This window comes from Trichomycterus rosablanca, chromosome 24, assembly GCF_030014385.1.
Source record: "Trichomycterus rosablanca isolate fTriRos1 chromosome 24, fTriRos1.hap1, whole genome shotgun sequence".
NCBI lineage: Eukaryota > Metazoa > Chordata > Actinopteri > Siluriformes > Trichomycteridae > Trichomycterus > Trichomycterus rosablanca.
Window position 1 is genome coordinate 8,232,380 of NC_086011.1, and position 16,575 is coordinate 8,248,954.

A 16,575-nucleotide genomic window follows, 5' to 3' on the forward strand; every position below is an offset into this window, starting at 1 on the left:
CGTGAAGTAATTTAATATCAATAAATAAAAACATTTAAAAATCTAAATATTAAATCAGTTACTTTTCACAATTTAAAATTTGTAATACTGCTTTCAAAACTAAAACTAAAAAGCAAACAATAATTAATTTGACTTAATTTTATTTAGTTTGCTTTTTAGTAGTACCGTATTCATAAAGTACTAATTAATAGTAGTAATAATATTATAATGTTTAATATTAATAATAATTATTATTATTATTGTTGTTGTTATTCTGGTTGCTTTTATTATTAATAAAAGGATAATAAATAATAATTGTTATACTGTTTTTTATTAATAATAATAATAATAATAATAATAAATATTATCATTAATAATAATAATTATAATAATAAGCTCTTCAACAGGCATGATTTTTATAATAATAATAACTTTAATAATTATTATTATTGTTATAATTGATGTTATTTTTCATTAATTTTTATTATTAAACATTATAAATATTATTATTATTATTAATACACTGTTTATTAATAATAATAAATAATTATCATCAATAATAATAATTATAATTATAATAATAAGCTCTTCAGCAGGCATGATTTTTATAATAATAATAATTGTTATTATTTATGTTATTTTAATTATTATTATTATTATTAAACATTATAGATATTATCATTATTATACTGTTTTTATTAATAATAAATAATTATAATTAATAATAATAATTATAAGTATAATAATAAGCTCTTCAACAGGCATGATTTTAATAATAATAATAATGTTTAATAATAATTATTATTATTGTTATTGATGGCATTTTTCTTAATTATTTTTATTATTATTAAACATTACAGATATTATTATTTATATTATTATTATACTGTTTATTAATAAAATAAAGAATTATCATCGATAAGAATAAGTTATAATTTTAATAACAGGCATGATTTTAATAATAATAATTTTTAATAATAATCATATTATTAAACATTATAGATATTATTATTATTTATATTATTCTTTTACTGTTTATTAATAATATAAAGAATTATCATTGATAATAATAATAATAATAATAATAATAATAATACATAAATAATAATCTCAACAGGCATGATTTTAATACTATTTTAAAAAGCTCAAAATAAACAAAAATATTTTATTTCAATTATGCTTTTTTATGCCTCCACTGCAGCTCAATATGATAGTTATACTCCAGTAACCTGTATGTGTACAAAAATGTTAGTTAATGTACATAATAAAAGCCAGTATTGGAACACAGGGATAGCTGTGAGATTGCTCTCTTTGGCTTTGCTTAGCTTTTATTTATTTATCTATTTATTTTGCTTTTAGTGGAGCATGTTTCTTGCGGAACATCACCAAGAACAGCCAGCAGCTAGCCAAGAAAAGAAATAGAGAAGCAAATAAAATGTATTAAAGAAGAGAGAAGAATTAATTATGTTTATCTTTCAGACGGGGAAATAAACACTTCAGTTAAATTAGATTTTAAACCCATGTCATTTAGTTTGTAGCAGTACTGAGTATTTCTCTGCCTGATTTTGATTTATATGAAGTATTTCCACTTTCCACAAATCATATTAATAGAAATACTTGCTTAAAAGACTTGCTTGAAAAACAGCAGACCTAATCCAGCTTTATCCATTCCTAAATTTTTAAAGGTTTATTTATTTTATGTTATATTATATTATATTTGAATAGCGTAATAGGCTCCCTGTACCTAAGTCTGTTTAAGGCTTATTGTACATATCTGTATATAAATACAAGTAATCGGTTAATCTTTGTAATGGCATTGCACGAGAATCTGATGGTGTCCTTTCTCATATGTGTCATATCTGTCTTTGTCCATGATCATTTTTAGCTCAAGCTCTGGCTGTGGTCAAGTTCGATGATGAACCCTTCTAAATGGCAAAATCACGATGCCCCTGCGATGTATTTATCTCAATACCGACATAATAAATCGAGGAAATACGGAGGATCTTGGTGTTCCGACTTGGTCCTGAGTTCTTTCCGAGGAGGGCGTAACATATCCTCATGATCATGATCGACCTCACGTTTTTCTTTCTACTAAGCCATTGCTGGAGGAGCTATACTAATGACGGGAATGGATGATAATAGTGAAAGCTACAAACTAGCCAGAAAGTTACTTGTTTACACAAACTGCGTCTACTTTGTCATACTGTAGTGACTGAGATTTGTGCTACAGTGGTACTGAAATGGCTGGATTCATTGCAAGTACAAAAGTATGTCCAAAACGGAAGAAACGAAATGTAAAGATGGACGTTGATTAGAAGGAAAACGTCCAAGATGCTTGGCGACACGATGGCAAAGCATGTAGAGCAAAGAGGACAACAGGAAGTTGACAAAATCAGCACACCGGTCCTTTACAACAAACTATCTGACCTTGATCTGTGTTGCAAACATCGACCACTTCTGACTCCTCCGTTGACCATGGGAACGTCTTCTTGCATGGCGGCATCCATCCCCCTGGAGCACGGGGAGAAATCGAGGACCTCACGTCCCGTTTGAAGCACTTGCTTAGGCACTTCTTTGCTTTCTCTTCGCCTCCTGTACAGAGATCAAGCCCAGCGTGGACACTGTGACTCCATCTAGCCTCGTAACCCCTGAAACAGGGCTTTGTAGAAACCGTCGGTCGCAGATCGCCCAACGGAGCAGTCTGGTATCTTCTCGGGCAGTCGAAATCGTAAAATACTACGAATGAGCACTCGTCGGCCACTCGATTAGGAACATCTGCACATCTGTATTCATATTGTTGGTGTTAGTTGGTGCCAGATTGAGCACCGAGCATGGATTAGAGGTCAGAAACTGTTGATTACTTTGGAAAAAACATCCAGTGAGTGGCAGTTATGCAGATAGAAAACCAATGTCTATAAAAGAACAAGGTGAATTGGCATGGAGACGGCACATCTGGACAAACCTTAAGGAGGAACGCTACACCAGCAAAGGTTCACCACCGCAAAATCAATCCAATGTAGGCAACTCCTCAGCTCTGCTATCCAGGCTGGGCACCTACATGAACAACGATTGGCTGATAGACGAGGGACAATGAGGATCAGGGTGTGGCTCTCTGTACACAAAGCTGATCCGCATATGAACTCGCTTCTTACAGGTGGAAAGATTCAGTCGGCTACTGCACAAGTGTCGGAGTTTGGCTCTCCTCAATCAAGCCGGGGATCAGCATCAGTAGAGAGAAAGCATAATGCGATTGAGTAATTGGATACGCTTCAAAGAAGAAGTCGGATCCCCCTCACAGCCCTGTATAAAGGGGGACCATAAAGGGAACAGGAGCACAAGATTCATGTGTGGGTCATGTTCCATTTCCATTTGGACATCCCTGACATAGGGTTTCCATCCAGTAGGGGATCAAAATCTCACCCCAGGAGGAACTGACATTCATTACACCAGGTAGCATGGTCCGATTTTAGAGAGCCTGTGCCCACCGTAGCCACTGGGTTGACAGGAGTGGAACCTTATGTAGCGTTCTGCATTGAAGCCAATTCACCATGGTTATGAGTAAAGTTAACCTCGGTCTCGACTGCTGATCAGATATTGTATTAATATGCAGGTGTACCTATTAAAGTGGCCATTGAGTATACATAGATTATACATATAGTACACACAGCATATGGGTCAGTGATATACATTTTTATTTTATTATTATTATTATTATTACTGTGTATATGATGGATTTATGTGTCATTTGGATTTATTGGGTGTTTTTTATTTGTCTGATTTTGATTCATTTTTAATCAGCTTCAATTTCACTCGCCATAAAATGTCAGGTGGTACAACCACACATGAATTCAATACAAAAAATATATATATTATTTATTTTATATGTAGAGAGAGAGATAGATATATAGCCACATATACAGCAAAACATTTAAACATATGCTCTTGGACCTGAGTTGATATATATTTTTTCATTTGAAATAAATAAAGGTTATTATTATAAGATAATATTTTCATGGCTTTCCTGTGGACGTCACATGACAATAAACGGAACCACTTCTAACTGCCTGCTGACTTTGTCATTGCATCAAAAATGACACTTGGGGTATTTGTGATCATCTGTTTTTACAATAGTGCAGTTGGTAGTGTTGCACAACTTGTCATTTTTTAACATATATACAGATAAACAAATTCATTTTCCCATTGTACAGCACCCCAGGAGCTAAGAGGGTCAAGGGCCTTGCTCAAGGGCCCAACAATGTATTCAAACCCATAACTTAAGCTCTACTCACTAGGCTACCATCCTCCCAGAGTTACTGTCAGCATAGAGGCATCCCTGGCTCTCAGGATAGGCTTCTAGTTCACAGCGTCCCTGACCGTGTGTTTAGGGTAACCCTGTCACTGCACACTAAATGTTCCTTGAGATTTTCATTCGACCTGCTTATTTGAACAATCAAACCAAAGCCAAGATTCATGTAATCATGCAATTCAATCAGCAGTGCTATCAGCCTGTCAGGCGTCTACATACAGACACGATTGGATATACAGTATGTCCGTGCTGTTACTGGGGCAAAACAGACCCCCTGTGACCCTGATAAAACGATGGTTCAACATGAAAATATATGAGAATAATGACAAAGTGGAATAGTGCACAGCCTTCAGGACCCGGGTTTGATCCTTACCTCAAGCTTCTGTCTTCGTGGAGATTGGGTTTTTTCCAGATAAACAAATTCATTTTCCCATTGTACAGAACCCCTGAGGCTAAGAGGGTCAAGGGCCTTGCTCAAGGACCCAACAGTGGATTCAAACCCACAACTTTTCACTTGATAGCCCAAAGCTGTACTCACTAGGCTCCCACCGTCCCACGGAACTGGCTTCAATCCTTCCAGAGTTACTGTCAGGCATCCCTGGTTCTCAGGATAGGCTTCTAGTTCACAGCGTCCCTGACCGTGTTTTTAGGGTAGCCTGTCCTTGCAATCTTGTCACTGCACACTGCAAACCAAAGCAAAGGTTCATGTCAATGCAACCAATTCTGGAAATTGCACCTCAGCAGTGTTAGTGCTATCAGCCTGTCAGGCGTCTACATACAGACACGATTGGACATACGTCTGTGCTGTTTCTGCACTGCACCCAGTCATTCCGGGCAAAACAGACCCCCTATGAAGACCCCCTGATAAAGCAGTGGTTTAACATCAAAATGAATAATGACATAAAGTGGAATGGTGCACAGCTTTCAGGACCCAGGTTTAATCCTTACCTCAAGCTCCTGTCTTTGTGGAGTTTGGGTTTTCTCTAAGCAGCCTTCTAAAAACATACCAGTCGGTGGAATAGCTGCCTGAACTCGCTCCTAGACGTTAATGATAGTTGATCTCGCCCAAATTCAAGGGTGCGTTCTCAAATCTAGGACAAAGCAGGATGAAGCGGTTTATGAATCAGCCAAGCCTTCACATCATAAAGGATTTTTAATATTCGTTGAGGGTCTGTGAGGAATAAGTATTGTTATTCTTTATATTTTTATACTGATCACAATTACAATACGTCTTAATATGTCTTTATTTTACTCATTCTTAAATGGATGAATGGTCGGACCAGCTGACATTTTTTTAAATTTGAATGATTTTTGTTTTGATTGAAAATGAATTGAAATAATCTAAGAAATTGATGTATCATGTGTTTAGTAAATTGATTTTAAAATGCCAGTCATGTCATTGACCCATATACTGATCTGACTTGTATTCAAAGCCGTGTAAATGAGCTTGTACTGGTAGGCTAGCGGTCACTTATGCTGCATTCAAGTGGTCCCATGATTTGTTGTAAAACGCAAACTTGGATCTTCAACTTTAGAAGGCAATCAATGGACATTATTATGGATGTGGACACATAACTATGAGTCTGATGGGCATCCTGTTCCAGAAACCTGTCCTAATATAGAGTTGCATCTCCTTTTACTGCTAAAACAGCCCTTGATATTCTACTTAGATGGTCAACAACCTTTAGGAGGTCTATCTGTATAAATCAGTTCACTTGAAATGGGCTGCTTTTCAACACTGATTGAGGAGAACGAAGCTAACCCATGCCCCCTCTGACACGTGAGCAGCAGCCGTATGCATTTTTTCACCTGCACTAGGCGAGTGCTAATGTGGATCAGCTCTGTGTACGGAGAGACACACCCTGATCGACGCACTCCTTCCCCGCCCCTGTGCAGGCAGCTAGAGGTCGTAGCTGCATCAGTTACGAGGAGACCCTATCCAGCTTACTACTACCCCACCCCTATATGAACAACGGGCCAATCGTTGTTCATGTGGCCGCTCAGCCCAGCCGGATGGCAGAGCTAAGATTTGATACGACGTATTCAAGATCCCAGCTCTGGTGTGCTAGCGGCCCCCTCAGAGGTGTTTAATGGGGTCAGTGAAGTTTCATCAAACCATGCCTCACTTTGAACAGGAAGGAACCTTCCCAATACTGTTGCCACAAAGTTAAAAGCATAGACTTAACTTTATTTATTTGATTTTTTCATACATTCTTCATACAGTGTTTGTGGCTAAAACAGCTAAACTCATTCCTTATATATAGTAGAAGTATAGCAAATTTTTGGTTACTGGGACTCCAGCAAACCACAGCGAGAGCCGTTATCTTCAAATCTGGAAAACTAATCAGACATCTGGTATGTACGAGCTTCTGATCAGCACCTGAATGCAGCATAAACACGCCACGCACAACGTCTGTACGGCTAAAAGGATTATAACCACTCATAGGTTTTAGTTTCAGTCAAAAAGTGTCCTTAGAACTGTAAGTCTGCTAGTTAAACCGTGTATTTTATTATAGCGGAGAGGAGAACTGCAGCTTGCATCTGATCCTGTATTCAATTTATAACCCGTAGCCCCCCCCCCCCGCCATGTAAATACGACGTACCAGTAGTGTAACACTGTGCCATCGGGTATATCTTTGTCTTTTCGTGCTTAAGCAGGATTACGTAAATATGGTCGTGTCATGTAAATATGGATCCGATTTGATGAAATGACACAAGTATTTTTCTATTGCTGACCTTTGACATGTGGAAGCAGCTCGATTATGTCATGATTTGCCATTATTTTGTAGGATTTGTATTTTTTTATTTGTTTTGGGACTCAAAAACCGACAAAAACCATTTGTGGGATAATTATATAAATATATACATACACTGATGAGCCATAACATTAAAACCACCTCCTTGTTTCTACACTCACTGTCCATTTTATCAGCTCCACTTACCATATAAAAGCACTTTGTAGTTCTACAATTACTGACTATAGTCCATCTGTTTCTCTACATGCTGTTCTTCAATGGTCAGGACCCCCAGAGGACCACTACAGAGCAGGTATTATTTAGGTGGTGGGTCATTCTTAGCACTGCAGTGACACTGACATGGTGGTGGATAGTGTGTGTTGTGCTGGTATGAGTGGAGTTTTTAAATACCGTGTCCACTCACCGTCCACTCTATTAGACACTCCTACCTAGTTGGTCCACCTTGTTGATGTAAAGTCAGAGACGATCGCTCATCTATTGCTGCTGTTTGAGTCTGTCATCTTCTAGACCTTCATTAGTAGTCACAGGATTCTGCCCACAGGGCACTGTTGGCTGGATATTTTTGGTTGGTGGACTATTCTCAGTCCAGCAGTGACACTGAGATGTTTAAAAACTCCATCAGCATCGCTGTGTCTGATCCACTCATACCAGCACAACACACACTAACACACCACCACCATGTCAGTGTCAGTGCAGTGCTGAGAATGACCCACCACCCAAATAATACCTACTCTGTAGTGGTCCTGGAAGAGTCCTGACCATTGAAGAACAGCATGAATGAGGGCTAACAAAGCATGCAGAGAAACAGATGGACTACAGTCAGTAATTGTAGAACTATAAAGTGCTCCTATATGGTGAGTGGAGCTGATAAAATGGACAGTGAGTGTAGAAACATGGTGTATAAACTGCAAGACTTTGCCTGAAATCGTGACACAATCAGGGGTGTCCAAACTTTCTTGTTGGTTGCCAGGTGGAGTAAATATATGCAAACACGGGCCATACTCGTTAGTAATAAAACAAATAAAAATATAACCGACTTAGCTTATTACTAACAACTCAATTTCATTTATATTTGATTGACTAATCAACTATCTTTGACAATGTTGTGTAAAATAACATTTTGCCAATTTTACTCGCCAGTTTATGATCCGATTTCGTGTCTTTGGAGCCGCCATGTTTATCCGAAAATTCATTGTCAATAATCAATGTGGTGTAACATTAATGTTTCGATTCTGGGGAAAAATGGGGAGCTTTTAAGTTTTGTTTTATGTTGTAGCGACACCCAGAGTTCAAACAATTCAAGTAATTTATTTTAAACCTGTTTAAAACTCTGTAAACATTAATTTTACTTTAAAAATACCTCATGACTCGTTTAAAAAATGACCGCAGTTTGGACATCCCTGTCTTAACACAAACACTAGTACTGGTCCTAGTACTGCTCCTGGTACTGGTCATGCCTTTATTGAACACATTGATTAATCACTTACAGCCCTGGTTATAAGTAATGTGTCAAAGTATGTGGACCTTTACATTTACATAATCTTTAAAATTACATTTAATTTAAACTTGCAGAAGCCCCATTAGTCGCAAACAGATTTCAGTTTTCAGTTCAAGCCCTAAAACTTTTTATGCCCTTTTCATGTTGTTAATTTTTTTTTAATGCATTTTCTCCCTCCCCCCCTTTAGCGCGTCCAATTGCCCAATTTGCATCACGCATCCTCTCTGCCACTGCCGATCCCTGCCCTGACCGAGGAGATCGAAGCTAACCCACATCCCCTCCGACACGTGGGCAGCAAGCCGTATGCATCTTGCCACCCACACATTGACGAGTGTGGCGCCACCTAGCTTTGCATGTGGAGAGACACACCCTAAGAGCACTCCTTCCTCATCTCCGTGTAGGCGCCTCTAATCAGCCAGGCAGAGCTGGATTCGATACGACGTACTCGAGATCCAGCTTCGGTTGCAGCGCGTGTTTTTACCGCTGCGCCACCTGAGCGGCCGGCTTATGTTGTGATTTTGACAATAAAGTCAAAATAATTTCAAGATTAAAGTCAAAATATGGCCATAGCAAGCTCTGACAAGTCTACGACGGCTGCACACTCTTTGACCATAATATTTTGACTTTATTCTTGAAATCATTTCGACTTCAATCACTTTTTTACATTGGCGATAATATGCCGTCGTACTAAAACAGTAAGCATTTCCAATCTTCCACCAGCACACTTTACAGCTGCTTGTTTCTCTAAACGTAGTCTTGTACATGTCTGCCACAAAGTTCTGTTTATTGTCCAGAATCTAAAATCAGTTTACAGAATATCTACCCAGAAGTCTTGTGAAGTCACATAAAGACATGCAGGGATGGTTTGAAGACCAGAGATCATTGATCTTCGCATGATGTCCATTTTTATAAACAGTAGTAACACTTGTTTTTTATGACCAGATCTTTCTTTAAAAATACCAAAATTTTATGGAAATGTGCTTTCTGATTGGGTAAGCTACAAGTACAACCTCAACCATCATCACAAATCTCATCTCGGACGTTAAAACTCCTGACTTTTATACAGGTCACTGGTCAGGTCCAAGGGTTCACATATTTTTTCACCCCAAAACATGAATGATGAATCAATGTTTTAACAAAGACGTTAAACCACAGATGTTTTTTGTAATATTTGTAATATACAAATTGTGTTTTTCTATGTGTATCATTGTCATATGTTCAGATCATACCAGATATGTATTGGTGATTAATGATACAATCAACCCAATGGTTTATGTTTAATCTCATTAGCACATGCAGGTCATTTTGCAAAATGAGACCGAATCAACCAAGTCAAGCAAAGAGAAACAGAGATAAAGCTGATACAGCTTATTTTTTATTATTTTTAAGAATGGGAAAACTGAGAAATGCATTAGGTATTTTTGTAAGTGCATGGATATTCGACAGATAAAAGTCTGAAGTCTTGACTACATTTCGGACGAAGAAGAGGTACTAAGGTTTAACCTGGGCATATTTTTTATTTTACTATTCTTAAGCATAGTTTCCGAAGCCTGATTATAAGAATTAAGAAGTTTATTTTTATGGATCTGGATGTAGGGCCAATGAATGCGACCCAGAACCAGAAAGGACTGTCTAATATTTGGAATAAAATGTAGCATATGTGTGAAACGAGGATTAAACGTTGGTTTTTGTACATATTTTCCGACCAAATATAATCTTCATATTAACGGTTGTTGTTTTTTGAATAATTACAGACATGCTTGAACTATGCAAATCCACAGCTTGCTTTAGAAATACCCCCCCTTGCAATAAAGTGAATGTATTTAAAAGGCGTTTGGTCTGCGTATTTCTGATATTTAAGGTACGTCGGTATACTCGAGTGCTCCTGAATATGTGATTTCAAACTATTAAAGTTATAATGTGTATAATAACTACATTGTATGACGGGTCTCTTTTAGTTCTAGTTCATTGCTGCCCAGTTCTGATGCCTGCATGTCCATTTTAGGTGCTTTCAACAGTGGACAGGAGTTAGCATGAACCAGAGAAGCTTGTATTACCGTTTGTGACACATTCACCTCATGACCAGTATTATAAATGATCTGAAATTTGAGCCACTGTAGCTTTTCTGTTAGGCCACACCAGATGCTGTAGGATCATTCTTATATTCTCTAGGATCGATGATTCTTGGCCTTCCAACATGTCTGTGGTTTGTAGGATCTTAACACAGGAATCAATTAACACAGTCGTCCGACTATAACAATCTAGTGTCTATTAAAGTCACTAAGATCTTTACGTCTGACCACATCTGCTGCACAACAATACATACAGTGAATGTTTTGGCTCGTCAGTGTATATAGGTATATTTGCAGGTATACAGTATAGTGATATACACATTCCTTTGCATATTTTAGCTTGAGGGTCAGAGCACAGGGTCAGCCGTTAGAAAAAAAAAACCCAACACTTTAGGGCCTTGCTCAAGGCTGAGGTAGTATTGGCACCTATAAAACTGTGATGGTTAAGGGCCTTGCTTAAGTACCCAAAAAGGCTGCTTTAAAATATATGACGACAATATTAAACAAAAATATTTCTTTATTTGAAGAAAGTGTTTTATAGGGCTTAGAGAACATGCCCTAAAAACCCCAGGTCCAGGCTGCACCCCTTTTGGATTACATTTGTAGGGTCAAAACGTTAATAAATTGTTCCATATATTTTTATTGATCTAGGAATGTCCATAATCTACTCAGTGGACCCAGTTTTAAATAATAAATTGATTATTAAATAAATACATGTTTATATTAAATTAACAGCGATCTTTTTAGTTGGATGATGAATTTAAAGTGTACTCGTTTAGTAGATGCTACTGTTAGATTCTATGAACTGTAATGTACAGTAATTTCCACTAGATGGCACTGTTTCATTACACAAGTGAATGTGCTTGGGCCATGAATACGGACGTGCCATAAGAACTGGTACAACAGGGGACTGTAGCAACTGGTGGAGGCTCCATAATGGTTTGGGACCCCTGGTACGTCTACAAATATCTCTGACAGGTAAACGAGTTACACCCGTTCATGTCCTGCATTCATTCTGATGAGTTTGGCCTCTTCTAACACATCTAGAGACAAAATATGGTAAGAGGAACACTTGGGGTTTTGCCATTTCAACCAAGTCAACCAAGTTTTAATGTACTTGAACGTATCTGGTATGCCACATCTGTATAAATCGTACACCGCGGAATACAACGGAATTGCGCTGCTTTTGGGCACCTACGCTTAGACTGGTGTACCAGTTTTTTTGTATTTTGTTTATGCATTTTCTCTCCTTTTTCTCCATTTTTAGCGCGTCCAATTGCCCGATTGCATCATGCTTCCTCTCCACCAATGCTGATCCCTGCTCTGATTGAGGAGAACGAAGCTAACCCACGCCCCCCCCGACACGTGGGCAGCATGCCGCATACATCTTATCACCTACACTTTGACGGGTGCAGTGCAGCTCAGCGTTGTGTACGGAGAGACACACCCTGAAAGCACTTCTTTTCTCATCTCTGTGCAGGCTCCATCAATCAGCCCAGCTCTGGTTCCAGCGTGTGTTTTTACCGCTGCGCCACCTGAGCAGCCTTGGTGTACCAGTTTGTTGGCACTTATGTGTATATCAATGCATATCAAGGTGCATTACGGGTCTATTAAAATTTGAGCATTTTAAATTGGTGCAGCAGGCGTACCCATACCAGGGCACCAATCCATCGCAGGGCTTTGACCTGGCACCAGGATGCAGTATGGGAGGAAAGCAAGCCATTCGCAGACAGTGTGATGCTTCCTGGGAAACTTTGGGTCTTGTTCTTCATGTGGATGTTACTTTGACATATAACCTTCATGGCAACAGTATTTCCCTAATAACGGTTACCTCTTTAACAGGGGTGATTTGCTCTTCTGCACCATCAAGTCCATCTATGGTATAGCAATGTTTAGGGTTTCCGATCAGTGACGCAACTAAGCCATTCATCAGTCTTTCGGCCTGGTTAATGTTTACTACACATGCTCTGATGTCAGAGTTCAAAGGTCAGGCTTACATGTCACACAACAAGGAGCGATAAGGAGCCGAAGAGCTTGGCTAATCTTTTTTTTGTGAGGTAAATGAAGATTGGACAGCATCATGGTGGCAATCACAGAGTTCCAGAGTGAGTTAAGACTTGATTACTATTTGATTTAATTTCATGTACACTCATTTTTTGGGAATTGTTGTGAGTAGGGCTTAATAAGGCTGTACTAAGGTACATTCCGGTGTTTACGGTTTGATGACGTGGCGCTTCTATGTGTCGTAAAGCTATATATGCATTGATAAGACATATAAATTATACACAATACCAGGTACTCAATACTTATAGTTATTTTTAAATAAGAGTGGTGCATGATTATTATACTGTATATCTAGTCTAATTTTAATGTTGGTCGTCTGTATTGGTTTAAAATAAGAACAAGTGCAAAATGAAGCTACATATATATATAATAATCTTACGTGTTTCCTAACTGGGCTGTAGAGATTGGCGTTGGCTTGACAGGGTTTGGAATTTTCTTCCTCCTGTTTGGAGTGCTGCTGTACTTTGACTCTGTCTTGCTGGCATTCGGTAATGTAAGTACTTTTGATCTAAACCCTCTTTATTTTAGTTCTGTAAAAGCATGATAATTATTTTCATTTTGCCAAAGACCCTAATGTCTCTGGATGGAGAATTTTTTTTATTATATACTCTGTTTTTGGGTGCAATTATTCACCAGTGTATAAAAGCCAGAGACTTTCCAGGTTCTTCCGTGAACAGCTAGCTAGTTTATTTTCAGTTTGTAACTTGTCTGTGATAAGCAAAAGGCTGCATCTCAATCCTCAAACTGCTAATTACATTGTGTCAGCATCTTATTAATGTAACGCTGTAGGGCCATGGCAGACAAGAGGGGCGGACACACACAGCGATGTTATTAACTAAATGATTAATAATAACAAAACAGGACAGATTACAAAACAAGACAAATTAACTCAAGACCTAAGCTAACAATGCTAAGCTGGGCTAAACAAACAAAGGCTAAGGCTAACAAATAAAGGCTAAACAGACTAAACAGGACTAGACAGAGCTAAACAGGACTATACAGAGCTAACAAAAAAGGGTTAAGGGAAAGGCTAAACTGAGCTAACAGGGCTAAAGAGGCTAAAGCTAACAGACAAAGGCAAACCGACAGAACAGAGGCAAACCAGATCAAATCAAACAGAGTTCAGAAGCAAAATCAAAACAGGGCAAACAGGCAAATGGACAGAGTCAAACCAGATCAGATCAAATCCAAAATAGTCTCCAAAGACTGTTCCCCAGCTCCCCTCCCTCTTAAGGGAGAGGGGGAGCTGGGGCTAATTGACCAAGAGGACCAATCAAAAAAGGCGCGTTGGCTGGAGACTGAGAGTGCTCCCGGAGAGAGGGGCGTGGCACATAGGAGCACAGAGAGGCTGGGTTCATAACAATTGAAGCCAATTAACTTTACATACCGTTTACAACACAACTGAGCTTATAATGGTGATAAAACACAACACAACACAACTTTTTATAAGAATATACAAATAATTTTCAATAATTCTAATAATTTAGAGAAAAAAAAAGTCACAGAAATTATTTAAATCCTAAGACTGCCATGTCCTACCATTCCTTACAAATGTACATAAAGGAACTTCTGATATTCATCGTATAAGACTGGAGAACAAAACGTCAGCATAGCCAAGCCAGTAGAAAATCGCTCACGTCAAGCCAAGAATGAATGTTTGTCTAACCTGATTTCTCTCCGTTCTTAGATCCTGTTCCTAACAGGTTTGGCTTTCATCATCGGCCTGAGAAGAACGTCTCACTTCTTCTTCCAGAGACAGAAACTCAGAGCCTCCTCGTTCTTCCTGGGTGGCGTGGCTTTAGTGGTGCTCCGATGGCCACGGATAGGAATGCTGGTGGAGAGTTACGGCTTTGTGCTTCTCTTTAAGTACGTTTACGTTTTCTTAGATGTAGATCTGTGCGTCAATCTGTGCATGGGCATGGCAGGTGGGCATGGTACTCAAAGCTGTTCCAATTTTCTGCATTTTGAATTGTATATCTGTGGAAAGAAACGTGAATATGTTCCATATCATTGCAGATCCTTTTTCCCTGTGGTCTTTGGATTTATTGGAACCATTTTAAATATGCCATTCCTCACTAATGTAAGTACAATATGGATTAATATCACTTATGGATTATTATCAGCCAGTACATTACGACCACATCCCAAAAATGCCCATGGTAGTGAATATTCCTATATACGTATATATATATATATATATATATTATACTGATTTGGGCAAACGTAAAGACTTGAGTGAGTACCCACCAACAGTGGCCCAAGGAGGGACAAGCCACGGCCTGACGACAGGTTGTTGGGCAGCCAGGACTCATTAGTGTCAGAGGACGTCAAGGCTATGACGTCTAGGACAAACCAACAGAAGTTGGGGAATTTTAATGCTGGTGATAAGATGTACATTGAAACCTTCTGTGGATAAGGCTGCGTAGTCTCAGGTACAGAGGTTGAATGCAGCGGATTTGGGCACACTTAAAGACTTGAGTGAGTACCCACCAACAGTGGGCCAAGAAGGGACAAGCCACGGCCTGATGACAGGTTGTTGGGCAGCCAGAACTTAGTTTTAGAAGACATGAAGGCTATGGCGTCTAAGACAGACCAACAGAAGAGCCATGGTGACTCAAATTGTGGATTTTATAACTGGTGATGAAGTGAATGGTCATTGAAACCTTATGTGGTTTGGCTGCGTAATGCCCATGGTAACTCCTGTCCACCATCAGAAGCACCTACAATAGGCATTTGTTGGATCTGGCCATCAGAATAATAGAAGGTCATGGTCATATGGACTCTTCCACATGGGAACATCATTTACCCCCAAAATAGATGGAAATTATGGGTTGTTCTGGTATCAGATGCCACGGGAGCTCTTCAGATGTTTCATGTAGTTCAGGTTTCAGAGTTAGAGGTGTTTTGACAGGTGGTCCTAATGTTTTGGCTCATCAGTGTAAACCATATAACAACAATGATGCATTTTCTATTCTGTCCTTTCAGTTATTTAGTTTCTCAGCAACCAGCAACTCCATGGTTTAAAACCTTGAACTGATCTGATGGGAACATCTGGATAAAACCTCATCGAACACCTTTGGGATGAACTGGAATGACAAATGCAAGCCAGACCTTCTTAAATTGGAATGAATGTTTGCAGAGACACTTCCCAGTGCCCAGGGGCCAAGGTTTTGGAATGGGACATCCAACAATGCTTAGGTGTCCACATAATTTTGAAACTATAGTGTATATATGGCAAAATGTATGTTTTTCTTTTCAATATTAGAGCTACATATGTGCACAATGGTATATTGTTCTTGTTTTTTTCCCTATATATATGCATTAGTTTCAAAATTATGTGGACACCTAACCATTGTTAAACATCCAATATCAATTTTCTTAAAAAGCGGACAAATAATTTATTCTTTTTTTCCGTTTTTACTTTTTGTTCACCTGCTGCATCTCCATATAATATATTTTATTGGAATAATATTGTCAGTGTACCTTTGTATCATTTTAAATAAACAAATTGCTCTATTTTTTAAATCCTAGACTTTATTTATTCATAAATGAGTTGAAATTATAGAAAGAATTACTAATATCCCAAGAATACTTCAAAATAATGTAGTCACGTAAATACAGATGAGCCCAAGATTAATTTGATCTAATACAGATGTTCTCAAGTCTCTCTCTCACAATAACCTCTTCAGATGAGATCTGGATATCATAAAGTGGATTTCATTTGGGTAAAATCATACACATGTGGACACTCTGTTCCTTCTTTCTTTTGTTTATCGGACCAGTATTTTTAATAGGAAATCGAATTTAGTTCTATTGTTTGGATCAGATGCCGGTCCATGATTCCAGTGAATGGGTGGGTAGTTCCTATCAGGAGCCGTGGTCAGATCAGATAGAAAGAGA

General features: G+C 38.3%; 2 protein-coding genes across 7 annotated transcripts in view; both read left to right on the top strand.

Moving 5' to 3' along the window:
* plekha6 (pleckstrin homology domain containing, family A member 6) overlaps positions 1-4,043 on the top strand; it is a 109,440-nt gene extending 105,397 nt beyond the window's left edge. For all 6 annotated transcript variants that reach the window (XM_062987046.1, XM_062987047.1, XM_062987048.1 and 3 more), the window contains one exon: positions 1,865-4,043. The gene's annotated coding sequence lies outside the window, so the exon portion shown is untranslated. The remainder of the gene's footprint in view (positions 1-1,864) is intronic.
* An 8,567-nt stretch (positions 4,044-12,610) lies between these two features.
* golt1a (golgi transport 1A) lies at positions 12,611-16,200 on the top strand. Its single transcript, XM_062986765.1, has 5 exons — positions 12,611-12,716; positions 13,077-13,168; positions 14,363-14,541; positions 14,692-14,755; positions 15,661-16,200. Exons 1-5 carry the CDS (start codon positions 12,692-12,694, stop codon positions 15,697-15,699), a joined length of 399 nt encoding a protein of 132 aa, XP_062842835.1. The 5' UTR covers positions 12,611-12,691; the 3' UTR covers positions 15,700-16,200.
* The last annotated feature ends 375 nt before the right edge of the window (positions 16,201-16,575 follow it).

Coding starts and splice junctions, on each gene's coding strand:
- golt1a (XM_062986765.1), top strand. CDS start 12,692: ATGGTGGCAATCACAGAGTTCCAGA. Junction 12,717..13,076: donor GGCAATCACAGAGTTCCAGA/GTGAGTTAAGAC, acceptor ACTGGGCTGTAG/AGATTGGCGTTGGCTTGACA. Junction 13,169..14,362: donor TCTTGCTGGCATTCGGTAAT/GTAAGTACTTTT, acceptor CTCCGTTCTTAG/ATCCTGTTCCTAACAGGTTT.